General features: G+C 42.5%; 1 protein-coding gene and 1 non-coding gene across 3 annotated transcripts in view; one reads left to right on the top strand and one right to left on the bottom strand.

The window, feature by feature from the left end:
- The first annotated feature begins 445 nt into the window (after positions 1-445).
- Xpo6 (exportin 6) overlaps positions 446-25,938 on the top strand; it is a 102,634-nt gene continuing 77,141 nt past the window's right edge. For both annotated transcript variants that reach the window (XM_076840896.2, XM_076840893.2), the window contains exon 1: positions 446-1,047. In XM_076840896.2, the coding sequence (XP_076697011.1) occupies positions 1,045-1,047 (3 nt within the window). In that variant the 5' untranslated portion in view covers positions 446-1,044. The remainder of the gene's footprint in view (positions 1,048-25,938) is intronic.
- Positions 9,090-9,162, bottom strand: Trnav-cac (transfer RNA valine (anticodon CAC)). Its single transcript has one exon. It is a non-coding gene; the product is annotated as a tRNA-Val (tRNA).

Raw genomic sequence — 25,938 nt, 5'->3', positions numbered from 1 at the left:
AGTGTCACCTGATTTTATAATTGAAAAGTCAATGGAGATGCTGGGCAAAATTGTCTTTTGACACTTTCGACTCCTAAGGCAAAATTGTGTGTGTAACGAAGGCAGATATGCTCTGCGAGAGCAGGGCCTGTGCGCCGCCAAATTACTAGCCCGGAGGGTGGCATTTGAAATGCGCTTCGCAAAGATTTGCAGGATGAAAGAAGGAAGCGAAAGAAAAACCTCCCCTTTACTAAAATGGCAGACCCCGTTTCCTTTACCAAGATGGCTGCGCGCAGGCGCACGAGACGGTGGGCACAGGGGGCGGGACCGTGGAGAGGCGGAGTCAGCGGGAGCCGTCAGGTGCGGCCCCGCCCCTCGCCCTCCGCCCTCCTTCTTGATTCCGGATTGGTCCGGTTCCAGCGCCGCAGCCTGGCGGCAGCGCTTTGGGGCCGCCCGGCGTTCGCCACTTCCGGCGCGTTGGGGCTGTTGGTCCGGGGCTGCCGCGCGGCGTGAGCGGGCAGCTCCGGGGCGGGCGCGCGCAGGGATGCTCTGGGGGGCGGCGGCGGCCGTGTGGGCTGAGGCGGTGGGGACTGCGCGGGCCCGCGGGCCTCTCTCCTGAGCCGGCCACCCGGCCCAGCCGCTCCACCGCGGCCCCTTCAGCCTCCGCCCCTTCAGCCGCGGGGCCGGGCCCGCCGCCGCCTCTGTCCGCGGAAGCCGGGGAGCCCCTGCCTGGGCCCGTAGCCTCCCCCTCGGGGGTCGGGCCCGGGCGGGGGGCCCCGAGCCCTGCCCTCCTCGCTGGCCTTGGAGCCCCATTTCCTGCTTTTTCAGTTTTCTTGGGGAGGAACGGGTGGGTCTGGATGAATTGCCCCGGGGGTCCTCGATGAGGCGGACCGGGAGGCCGTGCTCCTTTTAGAGGGTCCCTGCGGGACCCGGGTGGGGAAGGGGTTGCCTTTGCATGGTCGGGGGACTTCCCGAGCTTGCCGGGACCATGACCTGAACTGTGCGGGCGGGACGTGTCCGAAGCCCTAGAGCCAGCTCACCTGAGCCGCCCCCTCCCCGGCCAGCATGGTAAGTGGAGTGGGACCCCCCCGCCCCACTGGGGACCCTGCCGCAGGGGTGGGAGTGGGTCCCGGGGCTGCTGAGCCATCGTTTCTCTCCCCCGGGCGGGGAGAGGCGCATGCCGAGCCCGGCTGGTGACACATGCGTGCAGGGTGTGCAGCCCCGGCTGTGCGCTCCCATCCCCCCCAGGGATGTCTCAGGACTGGGAGGGCCCTGGAAGCGCAGCAGGCACAACCCTTGCATCTCCTTGTTTGCTTCTTTCATAATGATGATAACTATCATTTACTTATGGAGGGTTTTCTGTGTGCCCAGGGCCTATGCTAAGTGATTGACGGGTATTACCTAATTATCACACCAGCTCCTCTGATCGGAAGTGGGGAGACTGAGGCATAGAATCATTAATTACCCGGCTCAAGGTCAAGCGCTTTTTAAGTGGCAATGGCAGTATTTGAACCTAGGCATCCTGACTTGAGAACTTCTCCGGGTTCGGGGAGAATATTGTGTCCAGGTGTAGGTTTATATAGGGAAACAGCAAGATTTGCAGAGGTCACTTGGATGATAGCAGAGTCGGCAGGAGTATCCCCTGGACCCATAGCAGCTGTTCTTCATGCTGCCAGCTCTCTGGCCTTCTCCCTGGTAGTGTTGGAAAGCTCCGTCCTTTCTGATTCTGCTAAGAAGCCTCTTGAGGATATCTTCCTCATTTTCCTGAGCCATAAGTATTCTCAGTGCTCCTTTAGATTTGTGTACCGCCATCTATCTATAGAGCATTATCTTTTTACTTATTTTTGTGGTGCCAGGGATGGGACCCGCGACCTTGGGCGTACTAGGCAAGGCTGTATTGCTGAGCTACATCCCCAGTCTGAGCATTTGTCTTTTTAAAAAAATTTTTAATTGAGCCTTATCTGTCCATTGCAGTAGACTCAACTGTCTCAAAGGTGAAGTTGTCTGCATCTTTATCTGCCCTAGTTCTTGGCATGGTAGTAAGCCCATGGTGAGTAGTTAATTGCCCAGCCTGTGTTTGGGCACATCCAGGGCTGGCTCTGTGCTCCTCAAGGCCCCTTGTTTTACCGCTGCCAAGTTAGTGGAGTAGTAGGGAAAGGGATGCCCCTTCTGTGACACAGCCAATGGAGGTTTGAAAACTTTCGAGGGGCCTGCGGGTGGTTTGGTAGGTCCTGGAGTATAGAAAGAGGATCTAAGTCATTGACCTTTTCCTCATAGGGCTTATATCCAGCTGGATAAAATACAGCCGTTAATGTCCAGCAGCATGGCATAAGTTGTACACACACACTCTGTCTCTGTATGTGTAAATTATGCGTTATATGTGTGCACACATACTCTGGTGGCAGACGAATTAAGCTCTTTGAGTTCCAATTTTCTTATCTATACAGTGTGGAGATAGGAATTCTCTAAATAATCCAAAGGTATGAGATACATGTAACATTTAGCAACCGAGGAAAGTATACTCCTTTCCTTCATTTATAATCTCATTAATTAAAACGTTTCCAGATTATTCTTTCAGTTTTTAATTTTTGTTTTTTAGCTCTGGTAGAATTTACGTAAAACAAAACATTTTACCTGTACAGTTAGTTGAGTGGCATCACATACATTTATGTTGCTGTGCAACTCTCTTGGCCATCCACTCCCGAAGTTTCTCATCTCCCCAAACTGAATCTCTGTATCCTGAGCATGAACTCCTAGTCCCCTCTGTCAGCAGTCCTTCCCCTCTGGGGCCTTGGAAACCATCATTTTGCTATCTGTAAATGTGACTATGTTAGGTCCCTCAAGGAAGTGGAATCATACAGTATTTGCCCTTTGGTGACTGGCTTAATTCACTCAGCTTAATACCTTCAAGTTCATCCATGTCGTAGGGTGTGTCAGTTTCCTTCCTTTTTAAGGCTGAATTCCATTGTGTACAAGGCACATTTTGTTTAACCATTCATCCGTCAGTGGATACCTGGCTATTGTGCTTAATGCTGCTGTGAATATGAGTGTACAGCTATTTCCGTGGATTTTACACGGTGACTATATGCCACATCCTGGAGAAGGCACCGAAGGAGCCAGACCCCAGGTACCTCCCAGGGAACTTAGATCACCGTGTGCACCCTTGTATTCAGGTTCGCTTAATTGGCAGTCAGTAGAGCACTGGAATGATCACCTTTGAGTAATTAATTGTAAAGTTGTTGACTTCATGACCTCTATAGATTTTTTTCCTGAGGTAAGTTGTGATCAACCTTAGCTATTTAAGCACACAGCGAGTGGCCACTGTGGATGTAAGGTGAATGATCACATCCTCTTTGTGTCTCTGATGCCAGTGGGTCGCCTGTAGTTGTTCCAGGGGTTTGGGTGGGGCAGGCCAGGAAATCATTGCCTGGTTTGTGTCTGTCAAGAGAAGGGTCTTTTCCCTGGGATCACAGCTCTTAATTCAAAGAATTCTTTCTCTTCATTTCTTACTGATTTATAGTTTGACTTTTAAGAGTGTTGGTTGGTCTAAGTTTGAGCCTTTTTAATTTCTTTTTAAAACATCAAGTCTAGGAAGACTTGAAGAAAACTATCTTTTATTTGCGCAGTGCATATGTCAAATATGCAGTTTTTCATTTAGCCATTCAATATCAGTTCACCTCACCAACCCTGTTAGGTCACATTGTTGCTGTTACTACCAGAGGAAGAGATTAATAGACCTGCTCTAGGATGGAGCTGGCATCTGGACCCATTGTATTGTATTCCAAATCCTGTGTTCTTCACATTGGGCTATGTCATGGGAAAGATTATCAGGAATGTCACTGAACTGTGTGCTTGTTTAGTTCTGAGATAGATAGTGGTGGAGCGTAGGGAGAATGGGGGAATTTCTTTAAACTGTCCCTCCAGCAGAAGAAAATTTGACCTGCATATTTACAGCCAGTTAAATGAGAATGGTAGTTCCAGTACAGAATTAGTTAGCTGTACTCTAATTCCATTTGATTAAATCATCATTTTTTGTGGAATTTCCATGAGATTTTAAGTGGTGTAACATGTTAGAGGTTCCTACTACTTCTCTGAAAAGTTGTTACTTAATATTGAATGAGCTGCTTCTTAAAACGGAAATTTTGTGCAAAATTGAATCTTTGCTTAAGTTAGTATTTCTTTTTTAATTGCTTAGAAATTCCATTGGTCACAAAGGCTTATTTATTTATTTATTTTTTACGTCCCAGTCCGTGAATGGTCCCTGTAGTGGAGACAAAATCAGACTTTAAATTTGGCCACTCACATGGTGTGTCATGGTGCCAGATTGTGTCCACATTGTTGTGTGGTACACAGTGCTGTGTGAGGCACAAGGAAGCCACCATGGTGGTATGAGCAGATGCAGGGAAAGGTTCAGCAGAATCTAGGGGTTCTGTAGTTGTGTCACATCATTAGAGATAGTCTGAGTGACATTTAAATATCAAGAAGTGACTTTAACAGCTATTGGAAAAGAAAAATTGGTGCATGACATGGTTCAAATGATGAAATTGCCTGGTAAAAAAAACTCCTGTTAATGTATGTAAAAGCAATTCTCAGCATTAAGCCCAAAGCTTTTTAGTATCTCATACATTCTTGGAATATTTTTTGATTTCTATTTCAAACTTAAAATCTCAGGTGCTGTGACTACAGTATAACAGTGTGTTAGTTAATGTTAAATATAGGTTAGTTTATGCCAGCTATTTTACATATATTAATTCACTTTTTCTTCTAAACAATGCTAGGAGGTAGAGGCTATATTCATATCCCATTTTGTTTTGTTTTGTTTTTTTGTTTTTTAGATGATGACATTCAAGACACTAAGAAGTCAGGCAGCTTCCCAGAATTACACTGCAACCAAGTGGTAGAATTGGGGTTCAAACCCAGGTAGTCTGGCTCTGGAGTCAGTGCTCAGGGTGTAGGAAGTGTTTGTTTAGCATGCTCAAGGCCGTGGGCTCCCTCCCCCACAGTGAAGAAATGTTGTTGCTTATAATTGTTACACTTTCTGGGTAATTTTCCTTGCCCCTGAGGAGTCAGGTTAGTGGGGAAGAGGAGATGGATATTCTGATGAATACAGGGCCTGTGGTGAGAGCTGTGGGAGAGGAATGCTTTGGCACTAAGGCATGTTGCCATGAAGGTACCTGGGGACAAAGAATGCATTGAGAGCCCCCGGGTGAGGGTCAAGGAAGGCTTTCCAGGAGGGCATATTTGAGTCGTGAAGGATAAGGAAGAGTTTGATAGTTGAATAAGGAAAAAAAGGGCTTTCAAAGCAAATATCATTTACATAAAGATCAGGTATGTATCAATAAAGATAATAAAATAATGGGTGTCAGGTGAGAGTGAAGGAAGGAGTAAATGTTGAGTGTTTAGGACTTTCTGGGGCTTTATCTGCACACATATCTTGCAGTACCCAAACATGCTGTGTTTTTCTCATCTTCAGAATTCTTCATTCATACTTTTCTTTGACGGGTATTGCTCCATTTCTTTGTTCCCTTTCCAAGGAAACTTCAGGAGAGTGTGTTCTATACCTGGTCTCTAGTTCTTTACTTTGTGTTCTGTCTTAAGCTTTCTTGTCAAAATTCCTCCTGCCTCTGTTACTGACAGAGTAATAACCTTCATCTTATTTGATCAGTGGCATCAGACAAATCAGACGTTCCCTCTTCACTTAAATATTTCTTTACTTGGCCTCCAGGACTCTAAGATGTGCACTTGATTTCCTCCTCCCATCTCCTGAATGTTTCTTCCCATCTCACTGATCTGGGGATGGAACTGAGGAGGAATGATGTTCTAGCATTTTTAAATTTTGAGACAGGATCTTGTTAAGATGCCCAAGCTGGCCTTGAACTTGTGTTCCTCCTTCCTCACCCTCTCTGGCCCCTGGGTGGACAACACCACCTTGGCCTTCTCTCTGATCTTTAAACAGTTGAAGCACTCCAGGCCTCAGACTTTGTGAACTCTTCCAGGCTACCAGAAGCCAAGAACTCCTAATCCAGGCCTTTTTCCCCAGCTCCAGTGCTCATATATGCAATTGCCTGCTTGACAGACTTGTAACACTTTCTTTCCTGCTGATGCTGTTACTGTTACTCTACCCCTTGCTCACTCTGTTCAGCTTCCCTGGCCCCCTGTCCTAACCTTCCGGATGTGCTCCTGTTCCAGCTTTGGTCTTGCTGTTGGCTCTACTGGCCTGTTGATGTGACTAAACTTCTTCAAGCTTCCTCAGAGTTACCTTCCCAATGAGGTCTGCCCTTACCAACCTAGGTAAAATGGTAATCTCGATGGGCATGGTGGTACACACCTATTATCTCAGCTGAGGCAGGAGGATTGTGAGTTCAAAGCCAGCCTCAGCAAAAAATGAGGCATTAAGCAACTCAGTGAGACCCTGTCTCTTAAATACAAAATAGGGCTGAGGATTTGGCTTCGTGGTTGAGTGCCCCTGGGTTCAATCCCTGGTACCCAGAAAAAAAAAAAAAAGTAATTTGTAGGTTGGGGCTATATAGCTTTAGTGGTAGAGTGCTTGCTTCCATGTGTGAGGCCCTGGGTTCCATCCTCAACACCATCAATCAAATCAAAAAAGGTAATCCTATTTCAGAATGCCCAGTTCCTCTGACATCCTGCTTTACTTCTTTTTGTAGCATTTACAGGTTTTAAATATTTTATATACTTAAGGCTTAGTTGTATAGTCCATTTTTTGTTATTTCCTGCTAACATATTAGCTTTGTAAAGCTGGGGATTTCTGTTTTGTTCACTGATGTATCTCTAGTGTAGAACAGATTCCCAGCATAGCACACAGTTACATGGTGGTAGGAATGAGTGGAGGCCTTAGGTGTTCAGAGGGGGTTTCAGAGGTTTCCTTGGTGATTAAAAGTTGCAGAGAGGATATTTGAGAAGAGAAGAGAGTAACAAAAAGATATGTAATGTTAAGAAAACACTGGAGGACTGGTTTGGCTGTGGTGCTGGTTTATGAAAGGAGGTGGAGGAGGGCCATAATGTTAGTTTATGGCGAGGTTGTGGAGGGTCCCCTCGGCTACCCTTGGGAATTTGGCTTTGATTTTTGGCTGATTTTTCAGTCCATCTGCTGTATATAGGTTAGATTGGTATGGAAAGCTAGATGTGACACCATACCCGTATAGACGTGACAGAGGCCTTTTCTCAGATGTGGAATTAGGAATGGACAGGAAGACTTTTACTCAAAGTAAGAGAATTGTCCCTTAAATCTCTCAACTGATTTCAGAGTGTAAGGATGAAGGGAAGAACCTACACTTTAGCCTGGAGATGGGAATAGTGAGAAGTGTGAAATAGTTGGTGATTTGGATTTGGAGGAATGGAAGCGATGACATTGACCATTACACATGGTAAAGTGTTGGTTTGTTGTTTGGCAGTGCTGGGGATGGAACCCAGGGCCTCACATAGTCAGAAACAAAGCGGACAGGAAGAGATGACAGGAAGACAGCCATGTGCTGATAAGTAAGGGTTTGGCTGTGTGGGCTGCTGTGAGGAGAGGGAGGTAATTGGTACCTGGCTGGAGGAGGATGTTGGAGATTGTAGGGAGTTGAATCGTCAGTGTACACGGCTGCATAAAGGAAGGCGTGATGGTATGCACTAGGGTGAAGAGGGAGAAATTCTGGACAGCGTAGCTGCATCTCTCTGCCTCTGTTTCTCTTCCTTCCTTTCCTTCTTTCTCCCCCCCCCCCCCCCCCCCAGTGCTAGGGATTGAACCCAGGGCTTGTGCCTGCTAGGCATGTGCTTTCCCATAGAGCTTTGTCCCCAGCCTCAACTCTTCATTTTTCAACCTTCCCCTACCCATTTCCCCCCATATTCTACAACCCATTGTGGACTGACTTTTAAAAAAAAAAATCTTACTGTATTTCCCCTAAGATTCTTTTATTCTTTTTTTTTTTTTTTTTTTAATTGTCACATATTTGTGGCGTAAAGTGTGGTTTTTTTTGGTTGGGGGTGGGCGGGGAACCAGGGATTGAACTCAGAGGCATTCAACCACTGGGCCACAACACCAGCCTTATTTTATATTTTATTTAGAGACAATGTCTCACTGAGTTGCTTAGCGCCTCGCTTTTGCTGAGGCTGGCTTTGAACTCCTGCCTCAGCCACCCAAGCCACTGGGATTACAGGCTTGAGGACCAGCACAGTGAGATATTTTGATACACATATACCATGCATAATGGTCAATTATATATCCATCACCTCAAACAATTATTTCTTTTGGTGAGAGCATTTAAAATCCTGTCTCCTACCTATTTTGAAATATATAATAATTGCTTACTGGCAGACGGACTTTTTGTCTTGTCTTTTGTCTTGATTTTTCAAGATTGCCTATAACCTTAGTGTGCTGAGTCCAGTTTCCATCCATAAGCCATTTGAATTCTTGTGGCCTTTGGCAGCTACTGTCTCCTTTTGTTGAGACACTTGTTCTTGGCTCCCTTGTCTTTCACGTGTTACTTTCTTGGGTTAGTCTCCCTGATCTTTTCTTCCTATTCTGTAAGAGTGAAACCCTCCTCTTCAGGCTTGGATATCCACTTAAGTGTGCATTGAATTATTTGAAACCTATCATTTCTCTTCCGGTTAGTCCTCCTCCCATGCCCTAGTTCTTTTAATGACCTTATCTACCAGACTAGTCATAGACCTTGAGTCATCTTTAACTTCCTCCTCTCCTTTAGCCTCCACTCCCAGACCTCTTGATGATGTTACTGTAAGATACTATGCCCTGACTGGTTTTCCCTTCATTTCCTCCACTTGGGTGGGACTTCGTTGTCTTTTGCTTTGATTGTTGCTGTCTTGGCTGGGCTGTGCCTTCCAGGTTCTCCCTTCATCAGTCCATCTCTGTGCCTCTGTCAGAGCTACTTCATAGAGCTCAGATGGGAGCCTGCCACTTGACCCCGGTCGTTCACAGCAGAGGGTCCCCATTGCTGTCAGAGAGCAGGTTTCCATTAGGGCAGAATAGTGGAAGCACACAGGCTCTGGGTTTTCACAGACAGATTGACTTTAAGGCCGCAGTAGGGAAGAGGATGACTTATTAAATACTTAAAGTGATTAATTTGGAATATCTTTTTTGTTTGTTTGTTTGGTGGTGCTGGGGATTGAACCCAGGGCCTTGTGCATGTGAGGCAAGCACTCTACCAACTGAGCTATATCCCCAGCCCTTGGAATACCTTTTAAAGATTTCCCAAATTGTACCTTGTTCTCCAGCTACAACAAACTTCTTGTCATTCCAGAACATCCAGCACACTCCTGTGCTTCTCTGCCTTTACTCTTGCTGCTGTTTCTCTGCTTGTCCTTTTCTTGAGGGAGACTCATCCATCATGTTCATGGTCATCATATGCATGTCTTTGAAGCTTTCTAGCTCCTAGTTTAACATACATTATCTTTTATTTTTTTGGCTTTTATTATTTTATTTATTTGTTTTTATTACATAAGAATTACAGGACTACATTCTTGTAGTGATGTTCAGAAGATTGAAGAGCATAATATGAAACCTGTGCCTCCTTTATGCTCTCTCCTCTCCATCCCAACCCAAGTCTGGTTCTCTTTAATAAGAGTCCATATCAGGTGAGTCTTCCTCCTCTCTGCCTCTCCAGTGCCTAGTAAGAATTCAACAGGCATTTATTTGGTTGAGTCAGGAGTGAAAATAAATCCAAGGAGGTCAAGGTGGCCCTTGAGATTAGAAATGATGAAAGTAGCAGTACTTGGAGAGACTGGTAAAATTGAAACAGTATGAATGTAGTTACCACCCTGTTTAACCAGAATCCAGCCAGTGAGCAAGGGCAGTGGTTAGGGTACTTGCTGTGTAGATGGTGTGCTCAGAAGCCCCAAGAGCTGGGGGTGGGGTCAGGTGAGGTGAGGCAGTTGGTTGTAGATACCTAGGAAAGCCACAAAGCAGAGAATTGAGGGAGGTGGAAGAGGCCAACGGGAAGGAATTTAGAGGAACAAAAAAATGGGTAGTTCATAATTACATTCTGTGCTAGCCATTGCTTGGGGGCCCTGCTGCAAACTTGTACTCCACCTATTGACTCTCCCATAGCCACCCTGCAAGGTGGTTATTATGTTCCCATTTTACACTTGAGGAAGATATGGACACTGAGGCTCAGGGGAGGGTAATGTTAAGTTGCTTGTCAAAAATTTACATAGTGAGGGCTGGGGTTGTGGCTCAGCGGTAGAGCACTTGCCTCTCACGTGTGAGATCCTGGGTTCGATCCTCAGCACCACATAAAAAAATAAATAAACAAAATAAAGATTAAAAAAAAAGAGGCTTAAAAAATTTACATAGTGAATTACATAGCTAGGTTTCAGACCCAAGGTTCCAACCCTCAAACATGTGTTTTTTTCGTAGATCATTAGATTTCTTTTTAACCCTATGCATATATACATAGACGTATTTACTTGAAATATAGCCTATCTACTTATATTATCCCATGAAAAACAGTGCATCTAGCCGGTTAAACTTAATACCTGAAAAAATTTGCCTCATAGTAGAAGGGTTCAGATGGTCAGCATTGGCTAATAAATAGCTATCTCTGCATGTCCTATAATGTGATAGAATAGAGAAAGTGGACTGTTGAGGGCACAGTGGTAGCTGGAATAATGGAATTGACAGGGGAAAGTTACTTTCCTTGAGTTTCAGTTCAGATAAGCCCATTAAGCTTAGTCTATGCAGTAGGCTCACTTATATCACAGCAGCTTTCTGTCATTTTATATTACGGTCATAATAAAAACTGTCTCTGGTCTAGGACTCTCTCAAAAGGTTAGGTGGAAAAGAAAGGCCATCATTGTTTTCTCAGCCAGTAATTAGACCTGGAAAGTGTTTCCTTTTTTTTTTTTTTTAAGAGGAATAACTACATTAAAAAAAAATTTTTGTGTGTGTATCCGTGTGTCTGTCTGACCATTTTTCCAATACTGGGGATTGAGCCCAGGGCCTCACTTCTGCAGGCAAGCACTCTACCTCTGAGCTACATACATCTGTAGTCTTTTATTTTTATTTTTTTTTAATTATTATCTTAAAAAAATATTTATTTTTTAGGTGTAGATGGACACAACACAATGCCTTTATTTTTATGTGGTGCTGAGGATCGAACCTGTGACCTGCCCGTGCTAGGCGAGCACTCTACCGCTGAGCCACGATCCCAGCCCCACATCTCTATTATTTTATTTTGAGACAGGGTCTTACTAAGTTGCGCAGGTTGACCTTAAATTCCTGCCTCAGACTTCCAAGTAGCTGGGATTTCTAGCTCCTACTTTAAGACATATTATCTTTGATTTTGTTTAGTTTAGCAAGCCTGCACCACTGTGTGCCTGGCTGAAATTTTTTTTTTTTTGAGAGAGAGAGAGAATTTTTTTAATATTTATTTTTTTAGTTTTTGGTGGAAACAACATCTTCATTTTTATTTACTTATTTTTTCTTAGAGAAGGAGAATTTTTTAATATTTTTTTTTCGTTTTTGGTGGACACAATATCTTTATTTTATTTTTATGTGGTGCTGAGGATTGAACCCAGTGCCCCACGCATGCCAGGTGAGCGCGTTACTGCTTGAGCCACATCCCTCCCCAGCCCTGGAAAATTTTGGCTTCAGTGACACACACTTTGTAATCCCAGTTACTCTGGAGGCTGAGGCAGGAGGATGGCAAGTTTCCAGCTTTGACAGCTTGGTGAGTTCCTGACTCAATATAAAAAATAAAAAGGGCTGGGGTAAAACCCAGCTTAGTGTAACGCCCCCTGGATTTAGTTCATGTATCACAAAACAAAAACAAAAAACCAATAAAATGACAAACCAAAAAAAACCCCAAAACTCTAAAATACCAAAGTACAAAGCCATGACAAAAGGGAAAAAAGGAAATCACTGTTTTTTTTAATATTATATAAATATCCCATAATTTTCTGAAAATTTATCTGTAGCTATATATGTGTAGATGGATGGGGGGGCGGATACTTAGCGTAAGTACTTTTGTTAAGAAAGTGAATGTACTGATGCTTTTTGATCAGGATATTTTTAAAAAATAAAAACTAAATTACTGTCACTTATTTTGAAATAATTATATGATCACAGGAAGTTGTAAAACTATGGAGTTCTGTGTACCCTTCACCCAGATCCCCCGATGGTGGCATTTTATGTACCTTTGTGCAATATCAAAACCAGGAAATAGGCATTGGTATGTGTCAATTATTGACTAGACTACAGGCCTGATTGAGTTTTTTACCAGTTTTAGACCTGCATTTATTTGTATGTATATGTTTCTGTGCAGTTTATTCCATGTGTTGATTCGTGTAATCACCACCCCAGGTAAGGTACAGAATTCTCTCATCACAGAACTCCTCATGAGTACCACCTCTTTGTCTTCGTACCCGCCCCGCCAGCAACTACTCATCTCTAGGATTTTGTCAATGTTATTTTGAGAATGTTATATAAATGTAATCAGCAGTATGTAACCTTTTTAAAACTTTTTCTTTTAGTTGTAATTGGACACAATACCTTTTATTTTTATGTGGTGCTGGGGATCGAGCCCAGCACCTCACACGTGCTAGGCGAGCGCTCCACCGCTGAGCCACAACCCCAGCCCCAGTATGTAACCTTTTGAGATTGACTTTGTTCACTGACCATAATGCTCTCGGCTGCTGTCCATTTCACTTGAATTTATAGCAGAAAAAGAAAAAAGTGAAACTGAAAGGAAGTAACACATTTCAAGTAAGTCGTTGTCTCAATTATTAGTGCTGCATAAATCCTCGTTGGTTAAGGAAGAAGACTATAAAAAACATTAGGAAGATGGCATCATTTTTTATCAAAATATTATGTCCGAGTTGTAATCAGTATTGGTGAACTTTGTAACAGCAAAAATAAGAAAATTTGTACTCTTTCCACTTCCCCTCTTCCTCCCTTTTGATTGTTAATTTACTTTGTAATGTTTTAGAGCATTTTTATTCTATTTTATTATCATAATTTCCTCACTTTAGTGTTACATGTTTTCAAGGATTCAGTATTTCCCACTGGTTCTTTTTATGTTTTTTTTTTTCCCTCATTCTGTAGTTTATTTCCCTATTGCTGGATTTTATTGTCAATTTTTGTACGGAGTGCCCTATTTGGTCATGTGTGTTTGTATTTTGAAGAACATTTTGGCTAGGTATAACATTCTCGGGATTTACTCTTTCTCTCTGATTTTGTAGACATTGTTCTACCATCTGGGATGGAGTGTTCTCTTGATCTTTTCTGTCATTTATTAGCTGATAATCCTTTTTCAAAAGAGTTTATAATTGTTATTTTTCCTGGAATTATTTCATATTTTAAAATGCCTATGTATTATCCTTACCCATAAATGGTAACCTTGCTGGGCATAATACTTATAGGTAGTGCATTCTTTTCCCAAGTATTTTAGAGACCTTTCTTCATTGTTTTCTGAAGGATGACATGTGGAATATAGTAATTTCTACCTTAGTGAGGACCAGCTTGACTTCTTCCCTGCTGCTGGAAGAAATCTGCAAGTTCAGTAACTTCAGGATCTCTCAGAGTAGATAATTTTTTTTTTTTTAATCAATTTGCCCTGGAACACCAGTGGTGTGCCTGTGTTAATGAATTAATACTGAATGTTACTGTGTTTCTGTTAACTTACTTTTTAAGTTTGTAGGATAGATAACTTTTTTTTTAGTTTCTGGTGTTGGGGATTGAACTCAGGGGCACTCAACCACTGAGCCACACCCTCAGCCCTGTTTTGTATTTTATTTAGAGATAGGGTCTCACTGAGTGCTTAGCACCTCACCTTAGCTGAGGCTGCATTTGAACTTGGACCCTTCTGTTTCAGCTTCCTGAGCCTCTGGGATTACAGGCATGCGCCACTGTGCCCTTCTAGATAACATTTTTGCAATACTCAAGAGTTGGGTAGGCCCTGTTCCCCACTTTTGGTTAACATTATTAAAATTATTAATGTGAAGGGTGAAATTGAACTTCAGGAATTACTTTTTGAAATAAAATACCAAAAGATGTTCTACTTCACTCATCACTTATACCTAAGGCACTCTTGAGTGGAGTGGAACTTTTTTTGATGTAGATAAACACAATACTTTTATTTTATTTTATGTGGTGCTGAGAATTAAACCCAGTGACCCAGTGCCTCACACATGCTAGGCAAGCACTCTACCACTGAGCTATGACTGCAGCCTTCTTAAAAATATTTGATAGCACCATCTGATTCAACTATTAATAACATTTTGGTTTGGTTTGCTCCCTTCTAGCTTTTTTCTCTTTACATATGGTTGAGGTCATACTGTCAATGCACTTTCTTCTTTTTTTACTTAACATTATAGCAGAAGTGTTTTTTGTTTTGTTACCAGGGATTGAAATTGGGGGCACTCACTGAGCCGTATCCCCAGCCCTACTTTGTATTTTACTTAGAGACAGGGTCTCACTGAGTTGCTTAGCACCTCGCTTTTTGGTGAGACTGGCTTTGAACTAGCAATCCTCCTGCCTCAGCCTCCCAAACTGCTGGGATTACAGGCGTGCACCATTGCGCCTGGCTAAAAGTTTTTTTTTTTTTTTTTAATCATTAAATGCTGTATAAATATTTGTGATGATTATATAATATTACATTGCATGGATTCTTAAGCAGTTAGTTTGTTCAATTTTTTTTTTTTTTTTTTTTTTTTGGCCACGGTAAAATGTGATTAAAGTCTTTGCAAAAAGCTTTTTCTGTATTATAGAAAATTGCTTCAGAATAGGTTCCCAGAAAAGCCCAAGGGTATCAAGAGATTGAACCCAGGGCCTTATGCATCTGAGGCAAGCACTCTACCAACTGAGCTATATCCCCAGCATGAACATTTTTAAGGCACTTCATCACATGGTAAAACAGAAAGGTTGCACCAGTTTATTCTTCCCACCAGTTGTACATAATTATCCTCATTAGCATTGGTAATCTTAAGAAAATTGTTGCTATTTTTTTTTAACTGTGGATGGACACAACACCCTTACTTATTTTTATGTGGTTCTGAGGATCGAACACATTGCCTCACACATGGTAGGCAAGCACTCTACTACTGAGCTACAACTCTAGCCCCCAAACTTGCTATTCTATACAGTACAAAATTCAGCAACAGGTCTGGGGATGTAGCTCAGAGGTAGATCACTTGCCCAGCATGTGCAGGGTCTTGGGTTCCATCCCTAGTACTATGTGCAGCATATAAAAATCAGCTCTATTAAGTACATTTATCATGTTGTGTTCTTTCGTTACTCTGAAGGAAACCTTGTCACTTCCCATTTCTCTCCCCAACCCCCGGCAATCACAAGTCTACTTTCTGTGTCTATGGTTATTCTTATTCTGGACTTTTCATATGAATGAAATCATGTAGTACATGGCCCTTCAGTATCTTTTCTTTTTTGAGATGGTAGTCTCTCTATATTGGCCAGGCTTGCCTCAAAACTCCTGGGCTCTAGTGATCCTCCTGCTCCAGCCCCCTGAGTAGCTGGGTAACTACATCAGTATATTTTAAAGCATAGAAAAAGGTGAAGACGAATGAGCTGGGTGTGGTGACATGTGTCTATAATCCCAGCCACTTGCTGGGATCCTGGTCTGGGCAACACATCGCCAAAAAAAAAAAAAAGTTTAAATTGGTCAGGATGCCCCATGCTCCAGCCATTAGGAAGAAATAGTTTACAGCTATTGTCAGTGGACAAAGGGCTCTAGGGAAGGATGGAACCTAAAATAAGGAAAAGGGGGAAAATTTATCGTGCCTAGAGAGTGAAAGCCAATGAAATGACAGCACATTTCCTGGATGGGAATATGCAGGAAACTTCTAGACATTACTCTTGATTTGGAATGTGATTTGGAGAACTTGCAGATAAGGTGTTTCCCTCTGTCTAAAAAATAGGCAGCCTAGAAATGAGTAAGTTTATGACAGCATCTAATACAGAGGACCTTAGGAAATGTATGAATTTTGCCTAAAAACAAGAGTTCTATTGGATGTCAAGGAGAACAGACAAGGCTCCAGAGCATCAGTTTCTCGTATTGGATATTTTCACTGGGACCCCTGGGGAGAGAAGTTCTGTGTTTTTATTTAGGTGAGTGGTTTTTATCCTTCATGTAGGATTTTTTCCAAAACTGGGACTGAGCCCTTTAGAATTTGATCTGACAGCTGTTGGAATGGGAGTGCTTGATGTATTTATGTTGAAACAGTTATCACTTAGGTATTACATTCAGGTTCTGGCTGATAAGTCAGCGTCTTGTTTTGATCAGTGTGTTAATCATTCCCCAGGGCCTGAGCCCTTAGGGGTGGTGGTGGGGGCCGGAAGATGTGAATCCGCAAGGCCAAGGATCAGAGCCTGCATGATGTTATGAAATATTTGGTCTTCACTTCCTAAGATCCTTAGAATCTCCAGAGTGATGTCCTTTTGTATGTCATTGAATTAACTGATGGCTGCTAGCCTCTAGGGACCTTCAGGATGGGGACTGGTCATAGGAAAAACAAAAGCAGGATTAGAGAATTGGGACTTGGAGTTCCACCCCTCTGCCTCTTGGAAGGGAGAGGGCTGAAGATGGCTAGTGATGAATCAGTAATGCTTATGTGAGGAAGCCGTCATAAAAGTCCCAAAGGACCAGGTTTGGGGAGGTTCTGGACAATGTCACATGGAAGTTCCTGGAGGGTGTTGCACCAGGGGAGGGAGTGCCTTCTGCCCTCCCTGCATCCACCTATGCATCTCTTCATCTGTGTTCTCTGTAGGATCAGTTTTAATAAGCTGGTAAATGTAAGCATTTCCCTGAATTCTGTGAGCTACTTTAGGAAAGGAATTGAACTCAAGGAAGGGGTTGTGGAAATGTGGATTTATGACTTTTTAGAAGCACAGTTAGAACAGCTGTGCTGGGTCTTGGTGACTGGCACCAGAAGTGATGTGAGGCAGAGCCCCCACCTGTGGGTGGGATCTGATGCTGTATTCCAAGAATTGAGGTGGCACTGAGATTTGCACACCTGAGTTCATTTTAGCTTATTGTATTCATTGTAATGTGATAAGCCCAGGGGTAGCAGCTCCTGTGGGAATTGCAGTAGTCATGGTTATGCTTATTCTGGACTTTGGTGGTGACTTTGCCAAGGAGTGAAAGGCATTCTAAAGAGAAAATGGCATGGACCTGTAATGTGGAGGGAAAAGTGAGGCTTTGGGTCTGGCTGGAGCAGAGGATGGATAGGGGGTCTGGGTAGGGAGCGTGGGGACAGTAAATTGTCTGTCATACATTAGGGCCAGAAGGTGGAGTGACTCCATCACCCCTGGTGATCAGGTGGCAAAGACCCTCGGTGTTGGTGGTATGGAGCTTGCAATTGAAAGGTACTTGAGAATTTACAAATCAGTATTTCAGTGACTGTTTATTAGCTAGACTTGATAGAACCTGAATCATGAATCTGCAAGGGCTTTAGCTCACAGGTGGTGTTAGCTAAGGGATTATTTTTTCTTTTCTTTCTTTCTTTCTTTTTTTTTTTTTTTTTGCTGGGGATTGAACCCAAGAGCAAGGGTTTCTGTGCTCTGTAGGCCCATAGGGTTTCTCAGAGATGTCACAGGTGCTGGGCTTGGGAGTACAGGCATTTTGGGGTCATAGTAATTAAGCAGAGTCTCTGAGTCTGTTTTATATGGTGGAACTCTGGGCAATACATTTCTTTAAAAAACAAACAAAAATGCAGCTTTTGCTGCTGGAATTATGAATCTGTCCCCAAACCCTTCCTGTCTCGAGCAGAAATGGAGGCCCGCAGGGCATGTGGTGTCTTTGTCTCATACTTTGTTTGCAGCACATTTTTATATAATCCATATAAAAATGAAAGTGAAGGCATTTGGTATTGTTGGAACTTTCTGAGCATTTGGTTGGTTTATTATGTGGGATTTTTGTTTATTTGGTTTCTTTTTTAAAAGCTCATTGAGTCACCCATGATATGTGTAGTGAAGGTAGTGATGCAGTTTTGTTTATGGTTAGGGTGTCATTTAGTTCTCACAACTACCTGGTGAAGGGATGTGTGCTGTTGTAAGTTCATTTTTGCAAATAAGAAACTTAAGGCTCAGAGTGGTTAAGTAGTTTGCTTATCATGTCATTACTGTATAGGGTGTTAGGGTTTAATCCTTATTTTAAAATAACAATTTTTACTTAAAAAAAAAAACACAACTTTATTTTTACTTCTCCTTTCCCCCATATTCTAGCAGGATTGTTTGAGAACTGTGGAAAAGATGATGCATGCCTCTCTCCCAAGCTAATTGTACTTGTCCTGCTGGGAATTGGAGAATTTACAAATCAGAAAACTGTGTGTAGGGCTATCTTTCCATTATCTAGAATGCTAGCAGGGCCAAGGTTTTTGACAGGGTAACAGGACACAGTGAAGTAAGTACTTGTTTTCTTCCTCCTGTGTACCTCCACCACCCCTAAAAAAAGTCACCATCTGCTTTTCAGCTGCCATAGCCGTTTGGGAATCACAAGTGGGATGGGGAAGGAACAGCCCAGCATTGCAATATAATTTTCTTTTTTTATTACAATTTTTTTTCTTTTGGTGTATTTTGGTGATATGTGTGTGTGTGTATATATATATATATATATATATATATATATATATATATATATATATATATATATATAAATTTTTTTTGGTGATGGTGCTGGGGATTGAACCCAGGCCCTGAGTATGCTAGGGAAGCACTCTCCCACTGGGCTGTGTTCCCGGCCCATTTTTTATTTTTGTTTGCAATAGTTTTCTATATTGTATACATTATAGCTATTTTTAAAATCATAGTTTTAATGAGCAAAATTGCATTGATTAGTAGTACTGTGTGGAACCCAGAGCACATGAGTTCCTGGTTCGAGAGTTGCTAAGCAGACTTCTCACTTTTTGGCTAGTGATCATCTGTGGTGATGGGAGGAGTATCATCCCCTGGCCAGGAAGAGTCACTTCCTATTAGACAGATCTCTGCTTGTGCAGCACCCTCACACTTCCGGTAGAATGTAATGCCCTCAGCAGCCGCTCCTGTGGGCTCCTATCTCTTGCATGTGATACAGCTTGGCCATTGGTTATGAGCCTTTGAGAGCCTTCGCAAATGTGGCTGAACAGCAATTAAAAATTGAAATAGTAGGGTCGTGTTAGGCATATTCAGAGAGAAAGGTTGGTGACTGTCTAGTGGACTTTGACTTCTTAAAAGCAAGTGCATACGTGAAGTTTGTGCAAGGAAACGTGTTATGAGAGATGGCTCTTACAGTGCTTTAAAACCACACACAGTGTACACACCTGATCACATTTAATGCCCAGGGTGCTCCAGGAGCTTTCAGGGTTTGCCTTAAGTTTTATACAGGCTGTCCTCAGTGGAGTCAGGCAGGACTGGCTCTAGCCTGGTCCTTTCTCTGCCTGTCATGCCGGACTGTGTTCCTCTCTTGGAGGTGCACTGTTCCTGTAAGTTTTCTCCTTGCTCATGTGGTGGGCACCCTTTTTAGGTTCCCTCATTCTTGCTTTGGTTTACATTTAGGGGCGGGTTGTTTGTACCCCAGGTGGGAGCAGGATTGGAGCAATTCTCCTCTGCCCTGTCTCCATCCTCTTTGTTTCTTCCTTTCTACAGGAATGATTGGTGCACTGGGGACAGTGTGACATGTTGGCTTACATCTGCCAGGTGTAAAGTCACTGCATCAGAACACTGCTTAGTTTCGGGCTTGAACTGTCTCACCTGCTTGAAATGTCTCACCTGCGTATCCCTTAAGAGAAGCCTGTCCTCCCTGTTGTGGCCAGAACCAGCTGTATTTTTGCCTGGCCAAGGGGTATGGGGTGAGGTGGTAAAACCAGTTCAGAGTGGTAAGGAGGAGGCATTGTGGCTTTGTCAGTAATAGGGACATTCAATTTTGATCTGCACTTGGTTTCTTGATAGATCCTGGAGGGGAGAAAGAAAGTGATTCTGCTCCCCCAGTTCCCAACAGTCTGTTAAACAGTCTGGAGGTTTCGTCCGACATTAAATATATTTTAATTGTTATTTCAAATGCTAGATCTGTTTGATAATAATTTAGCATGAGGTGATATGCATTTGACAAAGGAGACTTAGGATAGGTGGTAACAGCAACTGCAATGAAATTATATACACATGAGGAGTAGTGTTGATCATGATTTTAGATTTGCAGCATGATTTTATAGTGGTCTAGCAGCATCATACTCGTCATCACCTGATTTCATCCGATGCCAGCTCACTTGTTATCTTTAAAACCCCTCTCTTTGTTCAAGGGATGGGGAACCATCACTGGAAGGAGCTTTGCTGGCCTCCATGCTTGACTTGACCAATAACAGGAGACTTTAGGCAAGATACTCTGGCCTGAGACTTATTTTCCTTACTGGTAACGCAGGTTCGACTTGTTGTTCTTTGAGGTTTATTTTTGTCACAAGATTCTCTGATCCTGTTTTAGAATTTCTTGGTAGCATGCCTGTGTTAATGTACTCAGTATAGGTCTTTGGAATTTAATTGACTAGGCATACAAACACTTATCCTCCTGGGATATGTACCTGGGAAAGAGAAGCAGATGGGATGGTGAAGAGAGAGCCTGTTCTCTGCTGTAATACTCATTATGTTCCTGTAGAATAAATATTTTTATCATTTACTTTTTTTGGCTGTCTAATTAAAGCTGTCTGGAATGTAAAATAAGTATATAAAATATATGTATTTTAGCTCCCTATGAATATGGTTGTTGCCCAACTACTAGATGCAAAATTTTTAAATGTCTAGTCTATATAGCATTCTTCTCAAAAACAGTGGATGAAAATACGCTTAGAATCTGAGAGACAACAAGAATACTCTCTGCTTTTATCACTTTATTACCCTCTTTACTGTTTGCAAAGCCAGCTTGGAGTAGTAGTGAGGAAGGAGTAAGGTGGAAGATGGCAGTCCAATAGATTTTTTTTTGGGGGGGGTACTAGGGGCGCTTAACCACTGAGCACATCCCCAACCTCCACTCCTTTTCTTTTGGTACCAGGGATTGAACTCAGGGCACTCAACCACTGAGATACATCCCTAGCCCTATTTTGTATTTTATTTAGAGACAGGGTCTCCCTGATTTGCTTAGTGCCTTGATTTTGCCGACGCTAGATTTGAACTCGCAATCCTCCTCTCTCAACCTCCTGAGCCACTGGGAGGGATTACTACCGCACCCAGCCCCAGCGCCCGTGCCCGCGCGCCCCCCCCCCCCCCCCCCCCCCGCTTTAAAAAAAATATTTTATTGCACTCTAAGTTGCTGAGGCTGGCTTTGAACTTGTGATCTTCCTGCTTCAGCCCCCAAGCCACTGGGATTACAGATCTGTGCCACTGCGCCTGGCTCAATTGATGAAATTTTAAAAAATCTTTTAGAGTTGGGGAATGGTTCAGTGGTTTAAGACCCTGGGTTCCATCCCTAGCACTACAAAAAGCCCCAAACTAAATCAAACAAACAGAAACACCCCTCATTCACTGTTAACATTTTGTCTTGTTTCCTTTGTTTTATAGTAAGGATACTTTTTTATAACGTCATTTATACTTACAAATCAACTTATTGCTTCAGTACGTATATCTACCATCTGTAGTCCACTTTTGTCAGTTGGCGTAATTTTGTCCTTCATAGAATTGTTTCCCCTTTTCAGTACAGGGGCCAGTCAAGGATCAGATGTTGCATTTATTTGTCAAGACCCTTTGGTTTTTAGATTTGTTTAAAATTTTTGAAACTGGTGTACCTGTACTTGGTAGCTGCTTGGTGACCCTTGTTCTTATGCATTCAGTAGTACAGGGATAAGTTTTCCCAGCATAAAATATACTGTCCTCTGTCTGCAAAGATGTTTCTTCTGATTGGTCCCCATGGGGACGAATAGATGCCTCCACCTTATCACTCTCAAAGTGGGACCAGTTGAACTTGCTAGCTCAGATGCCTGGCAGTCACCCAGCATCTCACTCATGGTCCTCAGAAATAATCAAATCCCTTTTGTTCTTGAAGGAGACAGAATCTGACTTGGCAGTTTGTACAAACCCAAGAAATACTGGAGGAATGTTCTACCATTGATCAGCTTTATGGGAGTTTTAGTCTCAAGCAGAAAAGTGCCCTTTAATGGCTAAAATTATGTTTGGATGCAGCCCAAGTGTAATAAATATTAAGTCTCTACATAAAGATACTGTGCAGTATCTATGGTGTCAGAAGATATTTTCCCTGCAAACCCTGTGCCTAAATTTTTAGAGTTAATACCATCAGTGCATATTAGTACCTCAGTATCCTCTGTTTCACCAGCCCTCACTCCTCTGTCACAGACAGGCTAGGGCAAAAGACTGCCACACCGCGTGGGTGGGCTTGTGTGGGAATGCTCTCCTCACAACCTGAGTCTTTGAGGGAGTCGTTTAGGACCTCAGGTTTCAGCACTGCCACTTCTGACTGCTGGACTTCAGAAGGGTCAGCTGGCCTCACCCATTTGCTTATGGAGAAGTATAGTGAGATTCCTGCTTCTGGGCCTGTGTTTAGTTTGTGTTTTTAAAGGAAAGTACCTGCAGGCTGAGACACAAAAGAGCAGTGATGGGGAAGCGGGAGATGGGAGAAGAAACCTTGTTCTGAACTGTGCTCTCCCAGCGGGGGTTTCCTTCCTGTCCTTTGCTATTTTCTAGCTTTTTGAGCAGCATGACTTCAGGAGGAGGTTAGGTAGACAACACTCACATTGATTACCACGTGGGTTACTTTGAGTTTAGTATCTCATCTCATTTATCTGCAGGCCTACAATAGGCCAAAGAGATTTTCCCCTGTGTTCTTTGTGGTGGTGAAAGGCTTAGGGAAGAATGAGCGTGCTCATTAGAGAGTTTAAACTTCTATGATAATTCTGTTAGCTTTCAGGGAGAGTTTACAAGAGATCAAATTTCTTTGCTAATGGCATCTGTTGTAACACACCAGGTAGGTTTTGCATGCTTTTATACCTTGGCTAGCAGCTAGCATAGAATCCGTTTTCTCAGAAGCATTCTTTATATACAAGCAAATAGAGAAATAAACTTGTTCTAGGCATACCACAGGATGGGCATATGTTTGAGGATCTTGTTTGAATGGGACTCTGGGATGCTAGTCCCCATTTTGTTGAGGTTTGGTATCAAGGAGGCCATGAACCTGAATACAGGACACCTGTATAATGCACTTTGTAGTAGGATATACAAGATGTAGCTCCTGGAAAAGGTAGCAGAAAGAAAAACTTTTTGCATGCCTGTAATCCCAGCAACTTGGGAGTCTTTGGCAGGAAGATCTTTCAAGTTTGAGACCAGCCTGGGCAACATGGCAAGACTCTGGCTCAAAGAAAGGAAAGGCAGGGAGGGGGCCTTACCTGTGTGTGGGGCCTGGGTTCTTCACCAGTACTGCCTCCTCCTTCCAAGAAAGGTATTTTTTTTTAATATAGTTGTGCTGTAGAGGTTTATTCAGAGTTTGAGAAAACTGTCTTCTAGGTGTCTTATCTTTATCTTAACAGACAAAAATATCATTATTATCTACCTTCAGCTTAGTGTCTTTTAAGAAAAATTTTAGCTATTTCTTACTTTTCAGAACAGATTGACTGTGAGCAAAGGTCATTATGATCAGAGCCCTTAATGGGGAATTTTTTTTTTTTGTATATAGACACAATATCTTTAGTTATTTATTTTTATGTGGTGCTGAGGATCAAACCCAGTGCCTCACACATGCCAGGCAAGTGCTCTACCGCTGAGCTACAAGCCCAACCCCAACCCGGAATTTTTTTTTTTTTTTTTTTTTAAGTTTCTAAGGATTGAATCTAGGGTCACTTTACCATTGAATTAATCTTCAGCCTTTCTATTTTATTTTATTTTTTTTATTTTAAGACAGGGTCTCAATAAGTTACTTAGAGCTATGCTAAGTTGCTGAGGCAGGCCTGGAACTGGTAATCTTCCTATCTCAGCCTCCTGAGCAGCTGAGAGTACAGGTACCACTGTGCCTGGCTAGGGGTTAATTAAATAGATAATCACATGCATCTTAAATATGGAGGAATTACAGATATTCCTTAGATGCTGAAAACCATACTAGCAGTCTTCTTGTTCCTTTTACTCTCCTGAATCTGATCCATTTGAGACCAGTCTTCGCTGGATGTTGTAGAAAATACAAGGATATTATGCATTCTCTTTGCAGACAGCTATGTTGTGATTAGATAGAGAAATGTAGCATCTATGAGGCAGTAACAGTGCTAGCCACTATATGGAGATTATTTAATCCTCAGAAGAACCCAGTGCTTTTATTATTCCCAAATGTGCACAAAAGGAAAAAGTGACAAATTAAGAAAATAGGCCAACATTGAGGTGCATTTGGGTTGGAGCTCTAGGAACTTGTCCTCTGAGGCTGCTTTCTTTAGTGTTTTGTCATTGAAAATGACCAAAGAAGAGTAGCATGGGCAAAAGTCTATGGTACTTGGGGCTGGGGTTGTGACTCTTGGTGGAGCGCTTGCCTAGCATGTGTGAGGCACTGGGTTTGATTTTCAGCTCCACATATAAATAAACGAATAAAACATAGGTTCATCAACATCTAAAAAATATTTTTTAATAAGTGTGATATTGATTATAAGACAAAGAATGAACGGGTCCATGCTGTAATCTTTGTCATAAATTTCATGAAGGTCGAACTATGAATTGCAGACCTATGAGCAGGTACAGGATGGGATTAGACATTTACTTCTGAGACCAGTGAGTTCAGATGGAGTGATGGTTTCCTATGGGGAGTGATGTGGAGCCAGGCACACTCCCCTCTTAGTAAACTCTGCATTCTTCAAGACTTAAGGTAGCTGCCACCCCTGTGGAGCTTTCCCTCAGTTAGTGTGCACTCTGGGCTCTGAGGCTGTGAACCGTGTGGCTCTACTATAGGATGCTAACCATCACATTCTGTTTTTCACTTATAGGTTCTGCTTTCCCCTCTCAGGCAAGCTCCAGTTCTTTGAAGTCAGGGACCAAGCTAGTTTAGAATAGTTGGGGTAGGACGTCATATATGGGAGAATTCGTCTGGTAGTGAAGTACAATTGGATTGGAATTGGAAAAGCTGGTATCAATGTGACCAGGTAAAAGAAAGTGCAGTAATCTAGGCAGGAGGTAAGTAGGGCTTGGTAGAAATAGGGACGAGAAAGAAGATACAGATTTAAGAAATAGTGTGAAGAGTCATCAGGCCTGATGGCATTTGTTGTGGGCATAGAGAATATGGAGAAGAATCCAAGAATATTCCAAATTAAGTGACCTTTTCCCTTTTCTCAAGTTTTCTTTTATGAGTTGATTTTGAGTCTTGGATGACTTAGTAGTCTCTTAATAAATGAGCCAGTCGCACAGGTCTCTGAACTGCTGACCCATGAACAGCAATAAAAGGAGCAGATAAAAATCAAGGCAGGCTGTTGAAAGCTTATCAGCTTTGCAGGTTTTAACTGTTTCTGGAACAGAAAACTTTGAGTTTGTCTTAGCTGTCCAGGAGTATATTTTGAGCCAAACTTACCTCATCCTCGGGGCCAGGGATGTAAGTATGTATGCCATTTGCTATTGAGGTAAGTGAGCCATGTAGTCCTCTGGGATGCATAGGCAGAGGGGGTGCTAATATCTTCTATTGCTTCTCTGGTGGCGCAGAACGTAAACAGGTGACGGTACCAGGAGTCTTATCTGCATGTAGTCCCCAAGTTGCTTTGAATAGTTGTGCTAGTGGAAGGAAGACAGTTTTAAACTCAGTCTAAATATGACAATCTAAATTTTAAAAATAAGTATAACATTGTTTTAAATATTGAAGTATAGTACATACAGAGAAGTGTAGAAATATAAGGCAAAACAATGAGCCTTGTATAATTAATAATTAACACTTAGATCAAGAGATAGAATATTACTAGAATTCTGAAGTCCTTCTCCAAAAGTCACCACTGTTCTGATAATAACACCATAGTTTTTTGCTTCTTTTTAATATAAAATCAATAATGGAAGGGTGTGTTTTG

The sequence above is a fragment of the Callospermophilus lateralis genome, chromosome 19, assembly GCF_048772815.1.
Source record: "Callospermophilus lateralis isolate mCalLat2 chromosome 19, mCalLat2.hap1, whole genome shotgun sequence".
In the NCBI taxonomy this organism is placed as follows: Eukaryota; Metazoa; Chordata; class Mammalia; order Rodentia; family Sciuridae; genus Callospermophilus; species Callospermophilus lateralis.
The sequence above is the reverse complement of the archived record's forward strand: the minus strand, read 5'-3'. Positions and strand labels throughout refer to the sequence as shown.